Source organism: Gallus gallus, chromosome 6 (genome assembly GCF_016699485.2).
Source record: "Gallus gallus isolate bGalGal1 chromosome 6, bGalGal1.mat.broiler.GRCg7b, whole genome shotgun sequence".
In the NCBI taxonomy this organism is placed as follows: domain Eukaryota; kingdom Metazoa; phylum Chordata; class Aves; order Galliformes; family Phasianidae; genus Gallus; species Gallus gallus.
In genome coordinates, this window is record NC_052537.1 from 28,248,203 (window position 1) to 28,265,567 (window position 17,365).

General features: G+C 37.3%; 1 protein-coding gene across 2 annotated transcripts in view; it reads right to left on the reverse strand.

Moving 5' to 3' along the window:
- NRAP (nebulin-related anchoring protein) overlaps positions 1 to 17,365 on the reverse strand; it is a 45,613-nt gene that overhangs the window by 3,700 nt on the left and 24,548 nt on the right. For both annotated transcript variants that reach the window (XM_004942280.5, XM_003641526.6), the window contains exons 22-38: positions 16,461 to 16,565; positions 16,014 to 16,121; positions 15,078 to 15,389; positions 13,985 to 14,089; positions 11,767 to 11,865; positions 9,863 to 9,967; positions 9,391 to 9,498; positions 8,858 to 8,971; positions 7,754 to 7,951; positions 6,930 to 7,034; positions 6,191 to 6,289; positions 5,280 to 5,384; positions 4,818 to 4,925; positions 2,873 to 3,184; positions 1,643 to 1,747; positions 856 to 954; positions 636 to 740 (exon numbers count right to left, since the gene is read on the reverse strand). In XM_004942280.5, the coding sequence (XP_004942337.1) occupies positions 636 to 740; positions 856 to 954; positions 1,643 to 1,747; positions 2,873 to 3,184; positions 4,818 to 4,925; positions 5,280 to 5,384; positions 6,191 to 6,289; positions 6,930 to 7,034; positions 7,754 to 7,951; positions 8,858 to 8,971; positions 9,391 to 9,498; positions 9,863 to 9,967; positions 11,767 to 11,865; positions 13,985 to 14,089; positions 15,078 to 15,389; positions 16,014 to 16,121; positions 16,461 to 16,565 (2,292 nt within the window). The remainder of the gene's footprint in view (positions 1 to 635; positions 741 to 855; positions 955 to 1,642; positions 1,748 to 2,872; positions 3,185 to 4,817; positions 4,926 to 5,279; positions 5,385 to 6,190; positions 6,290 to 6,929; positions 7,035 to 7,753; positions 7,952 to 8,857; positions 8,972 to 9,390; positions 9,499 to 9,862; positions 9,968 to 11,766; positions 11,866 to 13,984; positions 14,090 to 15,077; positions 15,390 to 16,013; positions 16,122 to 16,460; positions 16,566 to 17,365) is intronic.

Sequence of the window (17,365 nt, forward strand, 5' to 3'; positions counted from 1 at the left end):
GTCACATCAAAGAACTTAAATCCTATTTCTTTCTTATACATATAGAAGACCTACCACCAAATGAGAAGCTCAAAACTTTTCTCAAACTAAGATCATTCTGACCCTCCAACTAAAGATGACAAATTTGATCACAACTATTAGAGATAGACCATGTGCCACTGTATGAAGTGGAAAGAAAATCTCTTTAAACCAATTCCACTCACTGATTCATTTGCACTCGTGTCGAGGACTGTGCCTAAGGGATCAGTTCAACACAGCATTGCAACTCAATGACGATAGATCATATAGTCAAGGAAGGAGAGGGATTCTTTCTCTGCCTCATCAAATGTAAGTAAAAAGATTTATATCTATAAGAAATTATTCCTAAATTTTAGGACTGAAATGTTTAATAATAGCTTCTTGCCCTAGGAAGCAGAACAAATTCTTAAGAGAAAAATAATCAACTTTCCTGATCCCTCCCTCCCCGGCCAAGCAGCGTATTGGCAGTCCACAAGCTCTGCCTTTTTCAGTTCATGTCAGGTTCAAAGAACCTGGCTTCTACACATTCATGAAAGCTTTTCATTTTGAAGCAAATTTGTTTTCTTTAATGACTGTTACGAAGTCAATTCCTCAAAGTAAAAGCTTCTGTTACTTACATCACTGATATTAAGTGCATTCTGTCGAGCTCGGATAAAATCTGGATGATCAGGAGGCAGGGTATACCTGTGCCTGGCTTCAGAGTCTCCAGCCTTGTACAGCCTCTGAGGAGTCAAAAGACATTGAATGCAACTGATTCTGGAAGTGAGGTCAATTGTTTTTGTTTAATGCCTTTAGCACAACAAAAGGTAAGGTCATTTATAGTCAAATGAAACCTACGTCATTGCACTGGAGGTAGCTATTTTTAGCATGAATCAAATCTGGAGAGTCAACCACGGCGGTGAACTTCAAACTTTCTGGCTTCTGACGATACTTGGTCTGGAGGGGCCAAAAAAACAAACAGATAAACACACAGGATGCTTCTGTTAGATGGTGATATATCGTGATTCCAGGTGTGCGATAATTGGAGTAAATCACCAAAATCACCTTCCTGAAGCCACGGTAATAAAAACATACTGTTATGCTTTGGTCTTGGTCTTTCAGCTAGAGAACAAGGATACCACTGTCTCATTGCTGTAACTCCAAATCACCAACCCCTTTTTTCTTTTTTTTTTTTTTTTTCTTTTTTTGGTGCAAGGACTTTGCACTGAAAATTCACATGTGAAATCTATGAACGCTGCACTTTTGGCAGCTTATAATTTTCCTCCATTAATATGTGATACCAAGCAGGCTAATGCACCCTCGTTGTGGCTGTCAGTGCTGTATCTTTCTATATCACTTCCATAAGGACCTGCTTAGAATTTCATAATAGAATTTACTGCATTTATTTATTGCTACGTGTTTTGTTTATACTCTTGTGTTTCATTCGGAATGGAAAATATTCAGCAGGTGTCACACAGTGGACTTGCATCTCCTGTACTGCTTCTTGGTAACTTATACCTTGTATAAACAGGCTCCCACATCAAAAGGAAATGATAAGCTACATTCGTAAGTGTCATGTAACGAGGAGCCTTGATGGTAAACAATTCCTACAGACGTGCTATCCCATGAAAGATTTATCAGTTACCTCACTGATGAGCTCGCCAGCCTTCTTTACACTTTCTATCTGCGGAGATCTCAGAGCCATCCAACCAACTCCTTTCATGAAGTTCAGGTCTGATTTATAGCGATGCTGTTGAAAATGAAAATCGTTAGCTATCAGTTTTGCATCCACAGCTATTAAGGTATTTTAAAAAGACTCTCTGATTCATATTAACATTTTGAGGTTTTTCATTTGCCATGCACATATCAGATCGTAAAGCCAAACTGTTTGCATTTGTTCATTCCACCAGGAATTAAATAATGTATCATATGCAAGTTACAAGAGAAGGCCCCACCAGTGAATTAGTATGACTCAAAGCAGTCAGTAATAACCTGTTTGTACTGGGCGTAAAAGAAACCCTTTTGAAATAATTTTCTGAGGTGAGTTCAAGTCAGGAATACTAATTATTTTATCTGGTGCAGGCTTCCTCATTAACCCCATTTCTAAGAGTCTTAAGACTCTTTCTTTATTCACATTAAAGGCTTCCTCTACCTTCTTATCCAGGAAAATGAGACAGACCCAACACAAAGTGAAAGCCAGGAAAGTAGTCCCAGTCCCAGTGATTCTTACCTCTCCTATAAGCAAAAGGGATAGCAACCAGCTAGCTCAAACAGGTGCTGTACGTTATTCTTAATGGACAGCGAGGGCATCAGACAAAATTGCCTTAATCATTTCTCTTTGTTGTCCATAGGCAAAGAGACAAATCCTGATGTCCTTATTCATCTCCTGTCTGCTCCCTTGCTAGGCAAGCTCTGAAGTACATGCTGTTTAGGGTCTAAGAACCCTGAACCGATAAAATACCTGCACCCATATAGCCTTATATTTGCACTAAATATCTGCATCTATTTGAAAGCATTTATGGCCACTAGTTTGTCCTTGAACAAAGGTGCGCATACTAAGGCAAAGTGAGTCTGGATGTTGCCCATCCTCAGATTTCATCACGTCTGTCAAAGTTTGACTAAACTTAGATTGGCGTGACCAATTTCTATGAACTTGTCTGGGGAACTGGTTGTTTGATATTACTAGTTCTGCTTGCAAAATGACTTTCTAACATTCCTCAAAAACCTCTGAGCATTTAACCTTCTGCACAAAGAATCCTATGTGTTGAGCAATGGCTGTCAAACCACTGGCTGGCTGCAAACCAAAATGCTGAGAGACTATTGATTATTATTATTATTATAAATTCAATTTTCTGTTTACGTAAGGAAAGTTTACCTCACTCTGTAGCATGTGGGCTCTTTTGGCCCATTTCATCTTCAAGTCTTCTGGGAGCGCTGTAAATTCATGGAGTCTCTTTCTATATTCTTGATCACTTGCTAAGGCCTGGGCTTTCCTTGCATGGACAAGATTCACCATGTCCATGGGCAGGTAGTACTGAGACCACACTCCTTGGGATCCTTTCTTATACTCCTGTTCACTCTGTAATTTGGCAGCATGCAAGCAATGCAGCAACCTGGTATCATCCAGAACACTTCGGGCCCCAATGTGCTTTCCTCTCTCCATCACAAAATTGTGTTTATACTGGTACTAAAAATAAAAAAAAAAGGGTAGAAGTGAAAAAGTGCCATGCTTAGACTGGCTGCTCTAGCTAAGTAGCTTAGGATAAGTCACTGAAACATCTATGCTGACTGCAAAAACAGCCAGAGTCTGCAGTGCTAAGTATTTCCCCGAATCTCTCATTGCTTTTGAGTTTACATGTTGCAACTACTGTGGTATTTAAGTTAAGCATAATTCAGTGCATGCATTGAATATCTTCAAAGCATTGGTAGTATTTAAACTTCAGATGATTCGCTTTTATTAACTCTCAGTTATAATCCCATAATTAGGAACGAGAATGTAAGAGGAATAAACAAAAAAGAAAGAAAAAAATATCCCTATGGTGAAACATCATGCACTCTGTAGCCTTCAGATTTGCAAATGCCACCCAGCTATTTTAAAGAGTAAATTCAGTCTTCCTGGATCAATAACTATGTTGAAAAGCCTAAGATGGTGGTCTGAACAGAAGAATAAGCACCAGCAACCCCTCGTTCTCATCTTAGCTGGGACTATAACTCTCCCTATGATCTTGCATTTATCCTCTCTGTGAAATAGTGATGATGATGATAATGATTATTTATACAGCATCAACAGGGTGCTTGGAACTTTAAAGAGAAGGCCTGGGCCCTGAAGAGTTCATAATGTAGTTGAAATGGGATAATAACACTTATCTACCACACAGGAGAGTTGCGGGGATTAAATTACTGTAGCTAATGTTTACAAAGTGCTTCGAAGATGAAGGGCCAAATTCAGATCTGTTGTAAGTGGATGTAATTCTATTATGGACTTGTACCCTTTAGAGCAGATCTGAAGCTGTAACCAAAAGCACTCTGCAAAATGTAGTTAAGTATACATTATAAATTACAGCTAGATATAGTTGCTTCATAAAACAAACGCACATGAAACAGATTCATATTTTATCATGTTAGAGATAAAATATGCAACTAAATACTACACAAAAGAAGGAATTTTTAAAGTTAATTTTTAGATATTTTTTCTTCTTACATTTCTTGTGAGGAAAAGATGAACTTAGGCTTTCCAAGTAATGGGTACCAACGTGTCCGAGCATTTTGTCCGCAGCAATCCAAATGAAGGTGTGTTTATAGGGATAAGAAGACTTGTTCCTTCTCTTTCAGAAATTAAGGGCATATGCACAGGAGCATTCACTAATTTTCACTTCCTAACCAGACAGACATCTCCTGATTTTCGGAGATTCAAAAAATGCTTTTCTGAATTCATCTCGATTCAGGAGCCCTAAGCACTTCCAAAAGTCAGTTCAAAGCGGGGTGGACAGAATTAGTGGGCGCTTTATAATATGAGAAGCTAAAAGCCTGGAGAGGAACGGAATCTCTCTGATTTATCTGTCTGCAAATACTTCAATTCACCGGCTATTTCCCACTGGAAGATGTTTAACCGAGCTTGGCTCTCGATTAGCAATGATTCTTACTTTTTTTTTTTTTTTAAATTCACACAAAGAATCTCATTCATAAGTAATATATTCTGTCTCACACTTGTCTCACATGGTTATGGAGTTGCTTTAATTCAGTAAAATCTGCTTTAGACATTGTTTTACATGAAGTTAACAGGAATTAGGCAAGATGGAAGGTTGAATCATTCAACTCACATCACTGGCAATTTCTCTGGAGGCCCTCGCAGTCTGGAAAGGGAGTGCTTCCATTGTCAGCTTGTAGCCTTGAGCACATAGATTATGCCAAGATTCCCTGTATTTCACCTAAAGTAGGAGAGGCACATGTAGATTGCTCTTCCGCTTTTAAATGCACAAAGGAATAAACAAAGGAACCCTCTTTCATTTGTTATTCTGAGTAACTCATTCTTCATAATCAAAGGAATTTTTTTTTTTTAATTATCTTGAGGAAATCCTACTATCTCAGGCAAAGCAAGTCCTATATTTCATGTAGATTTAATTTACAAATACATGTATGCTAATGGAAATAAATATCATTATAATCAAATCAGGGAAAGCATAAATAGAACAGATCTAAGAAGTCCTTTACTTATTCTCCTTCCTTGCCACTGCACAATTTATCCTCCAACTCAAATGAGTTTAAGAAATACAAAAACTTACATCACTGAGGTTGGCTGCGTTTATTCTTGCTTGTGTGAACTCAGGCAGACCCAGTGTTGGTGTATAGTGATGCTGAATGTCCTCTCCCGCTGCTTTATAAAGGCGCTGGAAAGGGGATCAAAAAAGACAGTTGCAATTAATTGTCCTTAATATCTCAGTAATGCAACAGTAGTGCTTAAGTTGTTTGTGATTATGGCAATTATAATCCGCCCGCAAAAACAAACAAACAAAAAAAAAAACAGCTAAGAATATGACAGTGCTATTTCATGGTTTTTTTTTTCTAGAAAGTAAAACCAGGACAAGTTTAAAACAATTTTCATATGTGTACCAGGATGCCAACCCACTGTGTTGGTAGCTTTACATTTAGTACCTTCCCAGCAGGCCTAAAGGATACCTAAGACCATTCATTGAACCTTGAATTTATGTTATTCAAGCGGGCTGGTATTTCTAGCCATCTTTTCTAGCCTAGACCTTTTCTTCATGTTATGACAGACAATTCTGATAATTTACCTGTGAGTTTCCTCCTGTTTTTTGAAAATTAGAGAAGATATTATTCTGGAGGCCTCAAAAGTAGCCCATACTGTGCAAATGAGCTCCCTCAAGATCCACATCAGATCTTTTGAGGATTTGTTTCATGTGAAAGCACTTGATAACAGGATCCTATCATACGGGCCCTATTCAAGTGGTTTTGTTGTTTATTTTTTAAAGAGATTGAATTGAAAAATGATATTAAATATTTGTCTGGAAATAATAAAGCGTGATCTAACTAGGCATAAGCAGAATTCAGTGATGCTTGCTTTCTTTTTGATGCATTTTGCTTTCGGAAGAGAATTGTCTCTTTCCCACTCTTCCATCCCTCGCTCACTGCATTTTGAAAAGCATATTTTCCAATTCACGTTAAGAGAGCCTACCTCATTAGCAATCATATTGCTGAATTTTGCATGAAGGAGGCCAGGAGAGTCTGTCACCGATGTGTACTTGAAGGAATGTGGCTGCTGACGATATTTACTCTGAGTTCATGCACAAAGAAAGATGAACAGAATAACTAAATTGTCTCGTCAAATATGGGACATTTTCCAGTACTACTGCCCTTCTGCTTAAAGCTCTACTTTACTTTGCAAAGGATGTATAACTAGTAACCATTAAATTAATTTACCCATTAGCAAATCCAAATTTGATGAATTTTAGTCGCATAGGGGAAAAGAAAGGTAAGGAAGGAATAAGATGTAAAAAAAACCACAAACCAACAACAAACAAACAAGCAAAAAATGGCACATGAAGGCAGCAAGTGAAAAACAGACTGTTGGGCATTGCAGTCTAATTTTGGAGAAATAGCACAAGGTACTTAATAGAAATAGTCATGGCCTTCTTTTTAGTTGAAAATCCCATTTTTAATCTAAATGAACATCATATAAAATAACCTACTGGGTCTGAAACACGGGAGAAAAGATTTGTGAAAACAGCAAAGTCTGCAAATCCTTGAACTCATTCAGGTTTATCCATCTGCAGTTAGGATACGAACTGACTGATCAAACACAAGGGGAAGGAGACTAGCTTTATCCAGTGAGCCACTTTGCCATCCCAGTTTAATGGAAAGACATCTGGCAAACTCTTGTATGCAGTGGAGAAATCAAAAACCTCTTTTGTTACCTCACTGATGAGTTCAGAGGCTTTCTTCTTTCCTTCAATCTCTAGGGCCCCTGGAGTAATACATCCGACTCCTCGCATAAAGTTCATGTCAGACCGATATAAATTCTAAGGAAAACCAAGCAGAAGTAATTACAAGTTTGCATTTGAAATGCCCTATATTTATTCATCCAAAAGTACACAATCAGTTTATTCAAATAAGTCTACTAAAATTTGTCTGTGATAGGTACTGTTAAGGCCCTTTACCCTACATTCTTTTGTTTATGTGCATACAGCACTGGCAGATCTACAGAGGTTCTGCAGAGTACTAAATCCCACAAACACTGAATGGACTCCCATCTTCCATTTGTAACCTTGAAAATCTCCTCCAGATAAATAAATTTAATTCGTACTTTATATAAATTATATCTACATAGTATTTATTTGCAGGCCTTTTTCAAGTCCGATCTTCAACAATAAGTATTTTCCTCGTGGAAGTACACGTCAACTCCTACCCAGAAGCTCAAATAGTTGCTAAATAGTTTTCATGGTAACCAAGACCTTAAAAAGAATATTTCATCAACAGTGCAGCCATGCTCACTTGCAAGCACTCCTTGCCCAGTCATCAAAGACTGCTTTACTTTATCTCTCATTATGGTGTGATCACAGACATTGTACAACTGCTCAAAAAGATAAGCAACTCATCCTGGTTGTAATCAAGGGGGGAACAGCTATTGTTTATCTCCCATCCACCATTCAAATACATACCATCAGCTGCTACAATTTGGAAATGAATTATCTTCTATCACACCCAACTGGGAAATACTGCTGGGATATTTTGCAATTACCTCACTCTGTAGTTTATATGCATTCTTGGCACACTGCAATCTCAGATCATCAGTCAAAGAAGTGTACTGGTGTAGCAGCTGTCTGTATTCTTGTTCACTGACCAAAGACTGGGCTTTCCTGGCATGCACCAAGTTTATCATATCAAGTGGCAGATGGAAGTGAGTCTTTGTATCCTCAAAACCTTGCTTATATTTCACCTATCAAATTAAAAACAGATCACATAGAGAATTGCAGCACAGTAATGCGATATTATATACCATACATCTAGTTGCAGCATAGTAATCAGAATTCACATTTTGATCAGAAGGGACATTATCCATACCCACCATAAATTATTCATTTTAAAAGTGCATTCCTGAATTTAACTTTTCTGTGAATGCTTGATACTTTTATTTAGAATATGTCAACCTATTCTTCGTCAAAATAGTAGCCATCTACATTATAAAATCTCAACTTAGTTAAATATAAAGAATTTTCATTTTTGTCACTGTGAAATACACTGAATCTATAAAATCACCAAACTGATGATGGAATTCTTAATTTTCTGTATCTCTAGAAAGCACAACAAGGAGTTGAAGCTACTGCTTGGGGATAAAATATGAACAGTCATGTATTTGAAATGCTACAAATCCCCAATCAGAGTATTTGTTGGTGCCTACTGATTTGCCGCCCAGATTCATCTCATAGTATTAAATATTATTTTCGGGGTTGTTGGGATTTTCCCCTTCTTTTCACTGCTTGTCTCAGGAAGAGGAATTCGTAGAAATCCTCAGATAATTTTTTTTCACATGAAATTTCCTTATCAGATTACGCAAAATTGAGATGCTCAGGTAGTTCATCCACATAACAAACATCCAGATCTACTGATGATCAAACTGACTTAAAGTAATCTGACAGATGATTCAATTCTTTAAACACTTGTTTTACATTTATCAGTCTAAGAACACCATCACACAAGAAAGAATCCTAGTACAGGCCCAGAAATCACTGAAATGAAATAGCATGACAAGAAGCTAGTCCACAGCTCATTATGCCTTCCTTAAGAACCCATGCACCATTAGGAATCAATTCCAAAACATCCACATCTTCCTTTTTATACTTACATCACTCTGTAGTGATGACGCATGGACTGAATGAGCAATACGAATATCACCATCCAGGCCACATGAACCAATCATCTGCCCTTTCATTTTCTCAAATGCCTCCTTATACTTGTGCTGAGACAGAAAAAAGAAAAGAAATATGAATAGGACTGAAGAGGACCAAGAATTAAGAACTGTTACAAATTCAAATAAAAAGATTTACATATTGTAAAAGGAGTGCTATGAATAATAAATTCTGGTTATACCTAGTTGATGGTGGCCTACATCTCCTGAACAATCCCTATGATTGTTCAGTCCCTACATCAGCTAGGCTGATAAGCTTTGCTTTAGCAAGCCTTCCTCGGGTAGTTACCAATAATTCATTGTGTCTGCACCTCCAGTACTACAATAACTAACAAGAAGGAAGCTGAATGTCTCCCAGCTATAGGGTTCACTGAACATGCAGATTCCATCAGGAGTCACTGAGCAGAGCAGAAGCACTCAGAAGTGACTGACATCTCCTACTGGACAGAATCGGCAGTAAGTTCACCTACATCGCTTATGATTTCACCCGAAGCCTTAGCTGCCTGGAAGGGAATGGCATCGAGTCTCAGCTGATATCCACCATCCTTCATCTTTTGCCAGGACTCCTTATAGCGAATCTAGCAAATAGAGAAGAGGAAAGAAATACAGGTGCTGATCAGAGGGCTAATATTGCAGGATTATTGCTACCCTGGCAATGTTACCAGAACATTTTCAATCTGTTCTATCACAGAATGCTACAATAAATTAAACTATCAATACGCAACAAGAATAGTTAGATTACAAATGTTCATTATAAAACTGTAGTTGTTCGATCTTGATCTTTCTAATTTAAGAGAAGTTTGGCTAGAAGTTTCATTTTACTTTAGAGACATTTAGACCATAGAGTAATCATACACAGGGGAAAGTAAGAAAAAAAAAGTTTGCCTGTGCACGACAAATGGCAAAGCACTGTGAATTTTTCAATAAAGGACAGATTTATACCTCACTGATATTCATGGTGTTTAATTTAGCCCGAAGGATTTCAGGAAGATCTGCTGTTAGTGTGTACTGATGCTTTATGCTTTCTCCATGCTCCTTGTACAACCGCTGCAAACAGAAAGGAGTTTTAGTAGTAAGTATTCAATCTACATTCACCAGATAATTTTGACCAAAAACAAGTAAATGGATAGGTTTATGGAAAGCAAAGACTACAAGAAAGTGTTAGCAACATTAAATACAGGCAACTGTATCACTCAAAAAGTATTCAAAAGAACCTAAAGTGTTTCACGCATCTATCAGCTAGTGTATGCCACAGAGGAGCTCCTTGAAATTATAAGCATATAAATCGATACAACAATTTAGAGCTCTGCATATTAATTTGATAAGACCTCCAGTATATGTGAATAAGGAGAGGGAGAATAAGCAGTGTTTATTAAGGATATGCAGTCATGAGTGGCCCACCAGCATTTCTGAAATATCACAGAAAACACAGATCTTTCTAAATTTATTCATATTTAGCAGATGAATATACTGATAACTATCTGTGCAATTACTCCAACTTTATTTCCAGACCTAACTGCAAGGGGTGCTCTATAGTCCATAGAAAGAGATTTAAAAAAACTCAGAGGTGACTCATCCCAGCTGCATAGGCTACTTCTATCAGTCTTTGGAGGAAGAATATAGGGTTGACTCAGGACTAGGTAACTTTAAGACATCTACAGATAGGTAAGAGAAGTTCCATGAGGTTAACTGGAACTTCACCTACAATGGCTATCCAGAGTTCACCTCTTTCAAATTACTTTTCTTTCCTTTATAAGTTTCTTCTTACATTGACACTGTAGTTCTCAGACAACCACAGATAGCCACCTCTCCTTCTGGCCTTAGATATGACCCATATCCTGACCACCCAGCTTGCCTTTCCCAGACTGTTATTCCCACATAAGTGTTGAGACCCTCGAGATAAGAGTGAACCTGTGTGTTTCACCCTGCTGCCACTTTCTTTAGCAAGTAGATCCACTTGTAATGCAGCTCCATGAGAGGAAAATTAATGAGAACTCCATGTGTGAAGAAGTAGAACAGCAGACTGATTTTGACTGTGGCTCAGTAGAACAAAATGACTTATATTTATCCTGCCTGAGATGTAAGTCTTTTGGATCTTATTAATTAAACCAAAGGCACAGACACTATAAGTATTACAATAGCATGTGTTTTACACAAAGTCTTTCATCTTCTTCTTCACTTTAAAAATATCTATTTTCACAATAAAACATCCTCTCATGTTTGAAACTTGTCTTTTTTGAGTGACTTTTGCTTATTATTCAGTTCAGCATTATCCCAGTTAAGTCTACAATAGTTTTAAATCGCTCTACTATTAAAAATAAACATGTTTAAACACCAAACAGCCTCAATTCTTCCCTTTAACATTTCCCCTCCTGGATTTCTCTCTCAGCAGGTTGACAGCTTGAAGCAGTTTATTTTTTCTTCCTTGTCACTCTGTCTCACATTTTGTTTCCAAAGAACATGCAGAAATTGAAATTTGAAGACATTGTTTGAAAAGGAAAAGGAACCCCAAATAGGTTCTTCCTCAATGAATCTCAAAAGGCCAACAGTCTCTAAAGGTCAAAGGTCAGCCTTACTCCTAAATTTTACTTCTGAGAAAAAGAAAAAAATTGGCTGAATGCCTTTTTTTACACGAAATTCCCATTCACTTTAGTGGGATTTCTGTGACTTCCCGTTTCAAGTTTGAAACATGTTTTTTGTGAGATGCACCACACCAGAACACAGAAGTTTTATGGTTCCCAAGGATTATCTCAGAGAAAGAAAGAGAGAGAAAGCCAGTGCTTCAATCAGGTCGTTCAAAGAGGATACCACTCTTATAATCATAATGTATATACATTATAACTTACATCCACAGCCTGGTTATAACTAATTCTAGCCTGGATCATCTCAGGAGTGTCTTTAATACTGGTAAACTTCAAAGCATATGGATGCTGACGGTACTTCTTCTGTTGAGCAGAAAAAGATCAAAGCTGTGAATTTTGTGCTGCTCTTTCATGCTATTTGAAAGAGAAAAATCATAGGTTGCTGGAGATTAGAGTGAATTTGTGAACATAATTATTATTCCTCTTTCCTCATCTTTATGTCCTAGGTACTTTCAGATTAATATTTGTTTCAATTTAACAATAACCTTTTGCTGATTAATATTAAAGTATTTCTCCCAAAATATAAAGAAAACATTTCAAAATCAGATTCCATCTACTTAAATGCTCCAGGAATCAGGATTTGAAAATCTTTTTCAGGTAGCTTCAAATACAGTATGACTTATATTTTTTATTTATAGTTCCGTTAAGCAAGAAATGGTATGTGATTGTGATGCTTTACTAATGGCAACAGCTAAACTACTGTTTCAAGGGTTAGGTCTTCTCCTTACTTACCTCTAGCAAATCTGTGCGGCCACTAACCCTGTGCCTAATTGTTGTGGCATATGATATTAATTTTGCTTGTTTGAAAGTACCCATAAAAGCCTCTGAGACATCTTGTTATATATCCATAATTAAAATGAAAGCTGTTTTATGAGAAAATGACACTTCTTCCATATGGTCCAGTCAGTAAAATCTTCCCTTCCTGCATGAGTGGTCCTATACACATCATTACTCTTATCACTTCTCCAAATGGCACGTACTACGTATCCTGATACCTGTGATGAACTCCCAAGTCAATAAGTATGTTCATGACTCTTTTGGAAACTGTTTATATCTGTGTACAAGGCTAAAGCCATGCCATCCTCCTTTAATTTAAAAAGATCCCCAGAAGTTACATTGAGACAACATCTTGAATCTTTGAGGACTCAAAATGACAATGTAAAACATATTAAATCTTTTAAGGCATTACAAGCTAACAAGCAATATTTTGATTTCAGATAGAAATCCCTTAACAACGAGCAATCTCACTGATTTTAACCGAGGACAGAAGCAGATTACTCTTTGCCCTGTTCAGTTGTAAAAACAACCATTAGTTGATGTGAACATCTCTACATAAAATTCAAAAAGCAACTGCTTTTTAGCAGTAAAACAAGTAATTCATGGACTGTATACAAAAGCCATCTAAAATTTGCACTCACAAAATATGTTGACGTGAACAACCCACCAGGTCAAATTTCTGCATGGCAAATTTGTCACTACTACACATCAAAATGGTATGCTTTATACAGATTCACAGTTACTGTCTCAGCTGGCACTAGCTTTTATGAAGCTATCTCACTTCATGCTAGCTGAGAATCTAATTTATTGTGTCTAAAATAAACATCCATCTTCAATGCAGATGATTATACAGAAAAAGAAAAATAATGTTAGCAATCAGGCACATGTGAAGAATAACCACATAGTTCTGGGACCAGTGGCTTTATCACCATTCTCATTGAACGAATGGACAGATGATTCCTGTATCATCATTGGTTATCTAATAAAATCACAAAATTCAGTGTACTAGTACAGCAGATTTGGCCAATAAGACTCCCTCTGAAATAACAGAAACAGAATACTATGAGCCTTTGAATCATTTCCACCACTACCTCCTTTGAAAGCCTCTTGGGACTGGCACAAAGGATTCTAGAGCTTGCCTTACCTGTAAGTGGCATTGGTTATAGAGAGAAATAAGGATGAAAACTACTCAGAAATATATATATATATATATAGCTACATACAGAGATATCAATATGAATTTCAATAGCTAACGTGAATATATCTCAAAAAGGAGCAAGAAGGAACATGTATCTGTTACAAAAGAAGGTTCTCAGTCCAATGACTACATCTTTTCATCATCTCTCCTGTTTTGCTTCATTAAAAAGGTAGGCTAGTGGGTAGCAATTGAGCACCGTTTGATTGCCATTATTATTCATAATATCATTTGTCACCTACTTTGTTTTTGCAAAGGCTATATGGACTCCTACTGGTGTGTGTTTGGTATCTGGTTTCCCTCTAATTACCAGTTCTATCCCTGGTTTTGAGGGCTTTCATGTGGTATGCCTTTTTCTTTCCCCTTTGAGTGGAAATTATTTTAATTTTATACAGACATTTTGCACACATTATGCAGCAAATTCTGTTGCATGCTGTCATGAAATCTCACCTCACTAATGAGTTCTCCTGCCTTCTTAGCCTGCTCCACATTTAATGACCCAGTGGCTATCCATCCAGCTCCTTTCATCCAGTTCAAATCTGCTCTGTATCGGTTCTGACAAAGAAAAAAAAAAATCATGCTATTGTTGGTGTTCATACACTTAAAATACCATTTAAATATTCAGCCATCTCAGGAACTACAGCCAAGTCAGATTAGTTCCTTCTTGTGTTTTATTCGCTATTGCACAGTTGCAAGGAAAGCAAAATAAATTACAGAATGAGATAGCAGTGTCTCCAACACTGGAGCACAGACTCCAACACTAGTGCACATGCTTTGCAAAGCAAATAACAGAAGTAGTCTACACCTTACTGTTATTCATAGTCTTTGCTCTAACTTAGCAAAAAACTTCAATTCTGCTGTACATAGCATCTGGTGTGTGCTGTTTAGAAGGTTACCAATGATTTGCAACGATATGAAATTGACAATTAACATTTCCAAACCACTATTCTTTTGCTATACTGGAGGGGAAAGCATTTTGTTGCCTTTTTTTCTTCCTCCACGCGACTTTAAGGAGTAAGCGTACAGATGTACTTCACTTCCTCACAAAATGCCTCCGACCAACAGCCTACTAAATTCCGAACACTTATACAAGCTCTAGAGGCAGGTTTCTCAAAGAAGTTGGAAGCATTTCAGCACCAGCACCTTAACAAAATCTGAAAGCATATCTTAGTTTCCTTTAAAAGTTCTAACTTAAGACCTCAGAATGGCAGATTGCCTTATAGCAATCACATACAGTGTCAGACAGTGCATCTGATCACTTCAGCCGAGTACATGGTCTCTGTATGGAATCTTATCACCATTTCACTTACGTTATTTAACCTCCCTCTACATTAGGTGAAATATATTAATAGATGTATATCTTAAGTGAATCATAAGGTTTTATTAAATAGGTGGTTAATAATTACTGCTTTTATATTAACTATTTTTGAAAAATTAAGTGCAAATCATGGCATCATAAAGCATCAACATATAAAAAAATTCAGCACTAAGTGTCTGAAGGAGTTGAATGAAGGCACTGAAATACAGTAAGCTCTGCACTTACATCACTTTGCAATCCATACGCCCATTTGGCCCATGCCACTTTCCTGTCAGTAGGCAAGACAGTGTAGTGATGGAGGGCTGTCCTGTATCCTTTATCTGAAGCCAAATTCTGAGCCTTTTTGGCATGGACAAGGTTAGCCATGTCCATGGAGACCTGGAACTGATTCTTTGTGTCCTCAAATGCCTTCTTGTACTCCAGATCACTCTGCAGTTTTGACATTTGAAGGGAATGAGCCATCTTTGAATCTTCCTCCACAGCTTTTACTCCAATCAGCTTACCCTTCATCTTCTCATAACCTTCCTTATATTTAATCTGTGAAGAAAAACATAGACCATGATTCAAATCATCTAAGTTACCAAACCGACAGCTCTACCTGTAGTAATGCAATGCTCTATCAGCGTTGTGACACACAGGGTCTTCAATACAAGGACCTAAGAAGTCCGTTTGCAAAAAAGAACTGGGATGCCTTAGAAATTAGCAAGGGTCTACCAAGAATAAAAGCTTTCTCATTAATTATTCCGTCTCCAAAATCTCTAAGAAATCTTTTACTGTTGGTTATCTTTAGGAAAGTGAGTATTCTTTCAGCACTGAGGTCAGAAGGTTCTTTCAGACATTTTCTGGTCAGGTATAGACATATTGTCACTTTGTCACATAGGAGAATTCCACTTCAAGTACTAAAAGTCAACCTCTTGTCAAAATAAGAATAGTAAAAGATAGTCAGCATGTGGGAAATAACTCAGAATTGCTCAGAGCAAACCTTCTGAATAATTACACAGTAACAGTCAACCAGAGAACTCCTCCATTGCTCCTTAGCATGAATCAAGTGAGAGTGGCTCAGGGCACAGAAAGAGATGTGACACATCCTCAACACCCTCGTAGCAGCCTGGACTGTCAGCTGTCTTAAGACTAAAGAACCTTGATGAAGTCCATACTCACATCACTTGCCAGATCCCTCTTTGCCTTAGCTGTCAAGAATGACAAAGCATCCAGACGAAGAACAAATCCTTTTTCCTTCTGCTTCTCCCAGCTACTTCTGTACAGTTTCTAAAGAGATGAAAATAATACAGTGTCCTTATTACTGTCAATGTATTCTATTTGTTTTCTAGTCACAGTGAAATCTCTGAAGTAATATCAAACCACCATACACTCATGACCATACATTAAAGAACCAGATCTTACTCTCATCACTTGCTATCTTCCCTTACACACTGTGCATACTATAACCCCACTATCTTGCTGGCTCCAGTGAAACTCTCAGTATGCATTCATCTGAGTGAAGGTAAAACACGGATTCAAACTCTAAACTTCCACCCACAGAATCAACATTTCAACTGCAGCTATTCACAGGGCTTAGAGGATCCAATCCACGGTCTCACACAGTACCTCACTGATATTGGCAGCATTTGCTTTGGCCAGTAAGAAGACAGGGTCATCTTTGGTGATGGTGTACTGATGAAGAAACTGCTCTTTTCCTGACCTGTAGGCAACCTGTCCCAGAAAGCAAAGTGTGGTCAACCAATCATAGTCCATGCTTAATTTTGAAGAAACACTGATGAAAACACCCTAAATATCCAAGGATTTGTTTCACTCAATTTATTTGGTGAGTTAGTCTTTAGCATCATGACTTTTTTTCCCCAAGTCTGATTTAAAAGCTAACCCATAGAGCCAAGACAAACAAATTGCTCTTGGTTCAAATTCAAGGAAGTGGTGAAATAGCATGCATATCAGGATACTTTAGTTCTCTTTCCAAAAGTTAGTTATTTAACTGATCATAAATCTGATGTTAATTCGTAATCTGTATTAAACGTCTGCAAGAATATATTTTCTCCAATATTAAATGACAGCTACTATTTAGTAGTAGCTTAATAAACAACAGTAGCTTAATAAAAATGGTGAATTTTAGGCAGGAAATGAAGAATACTAAGCAATTCAATCTGCAGAGAAAACATGTGACCAAAATATAATTGCAGACATAATGTTCCAGTAAGGACTACCATCCCAACTTTAAATGAAAATATCAAGGACCTTTTATGCTCCAAGCAGCAAACATTTCCATTTTACATCTCAGGGCAACTTCAACTGAGAAATTTGCTGCCCTGCTTCAGAACCCCATAAAGCTGTTGGGAGAGCTACTGAAAAGCTATGAAAAGATGTCCCATTTCATGAAGCATTAAATTTCTTAAATCTCAGAGTGTATATATATATATATATATATACTCATACACACACACATATATAAATATATCCCTACTATAGAGCTCTAAATCCTGCATTACTATTCCATCTTC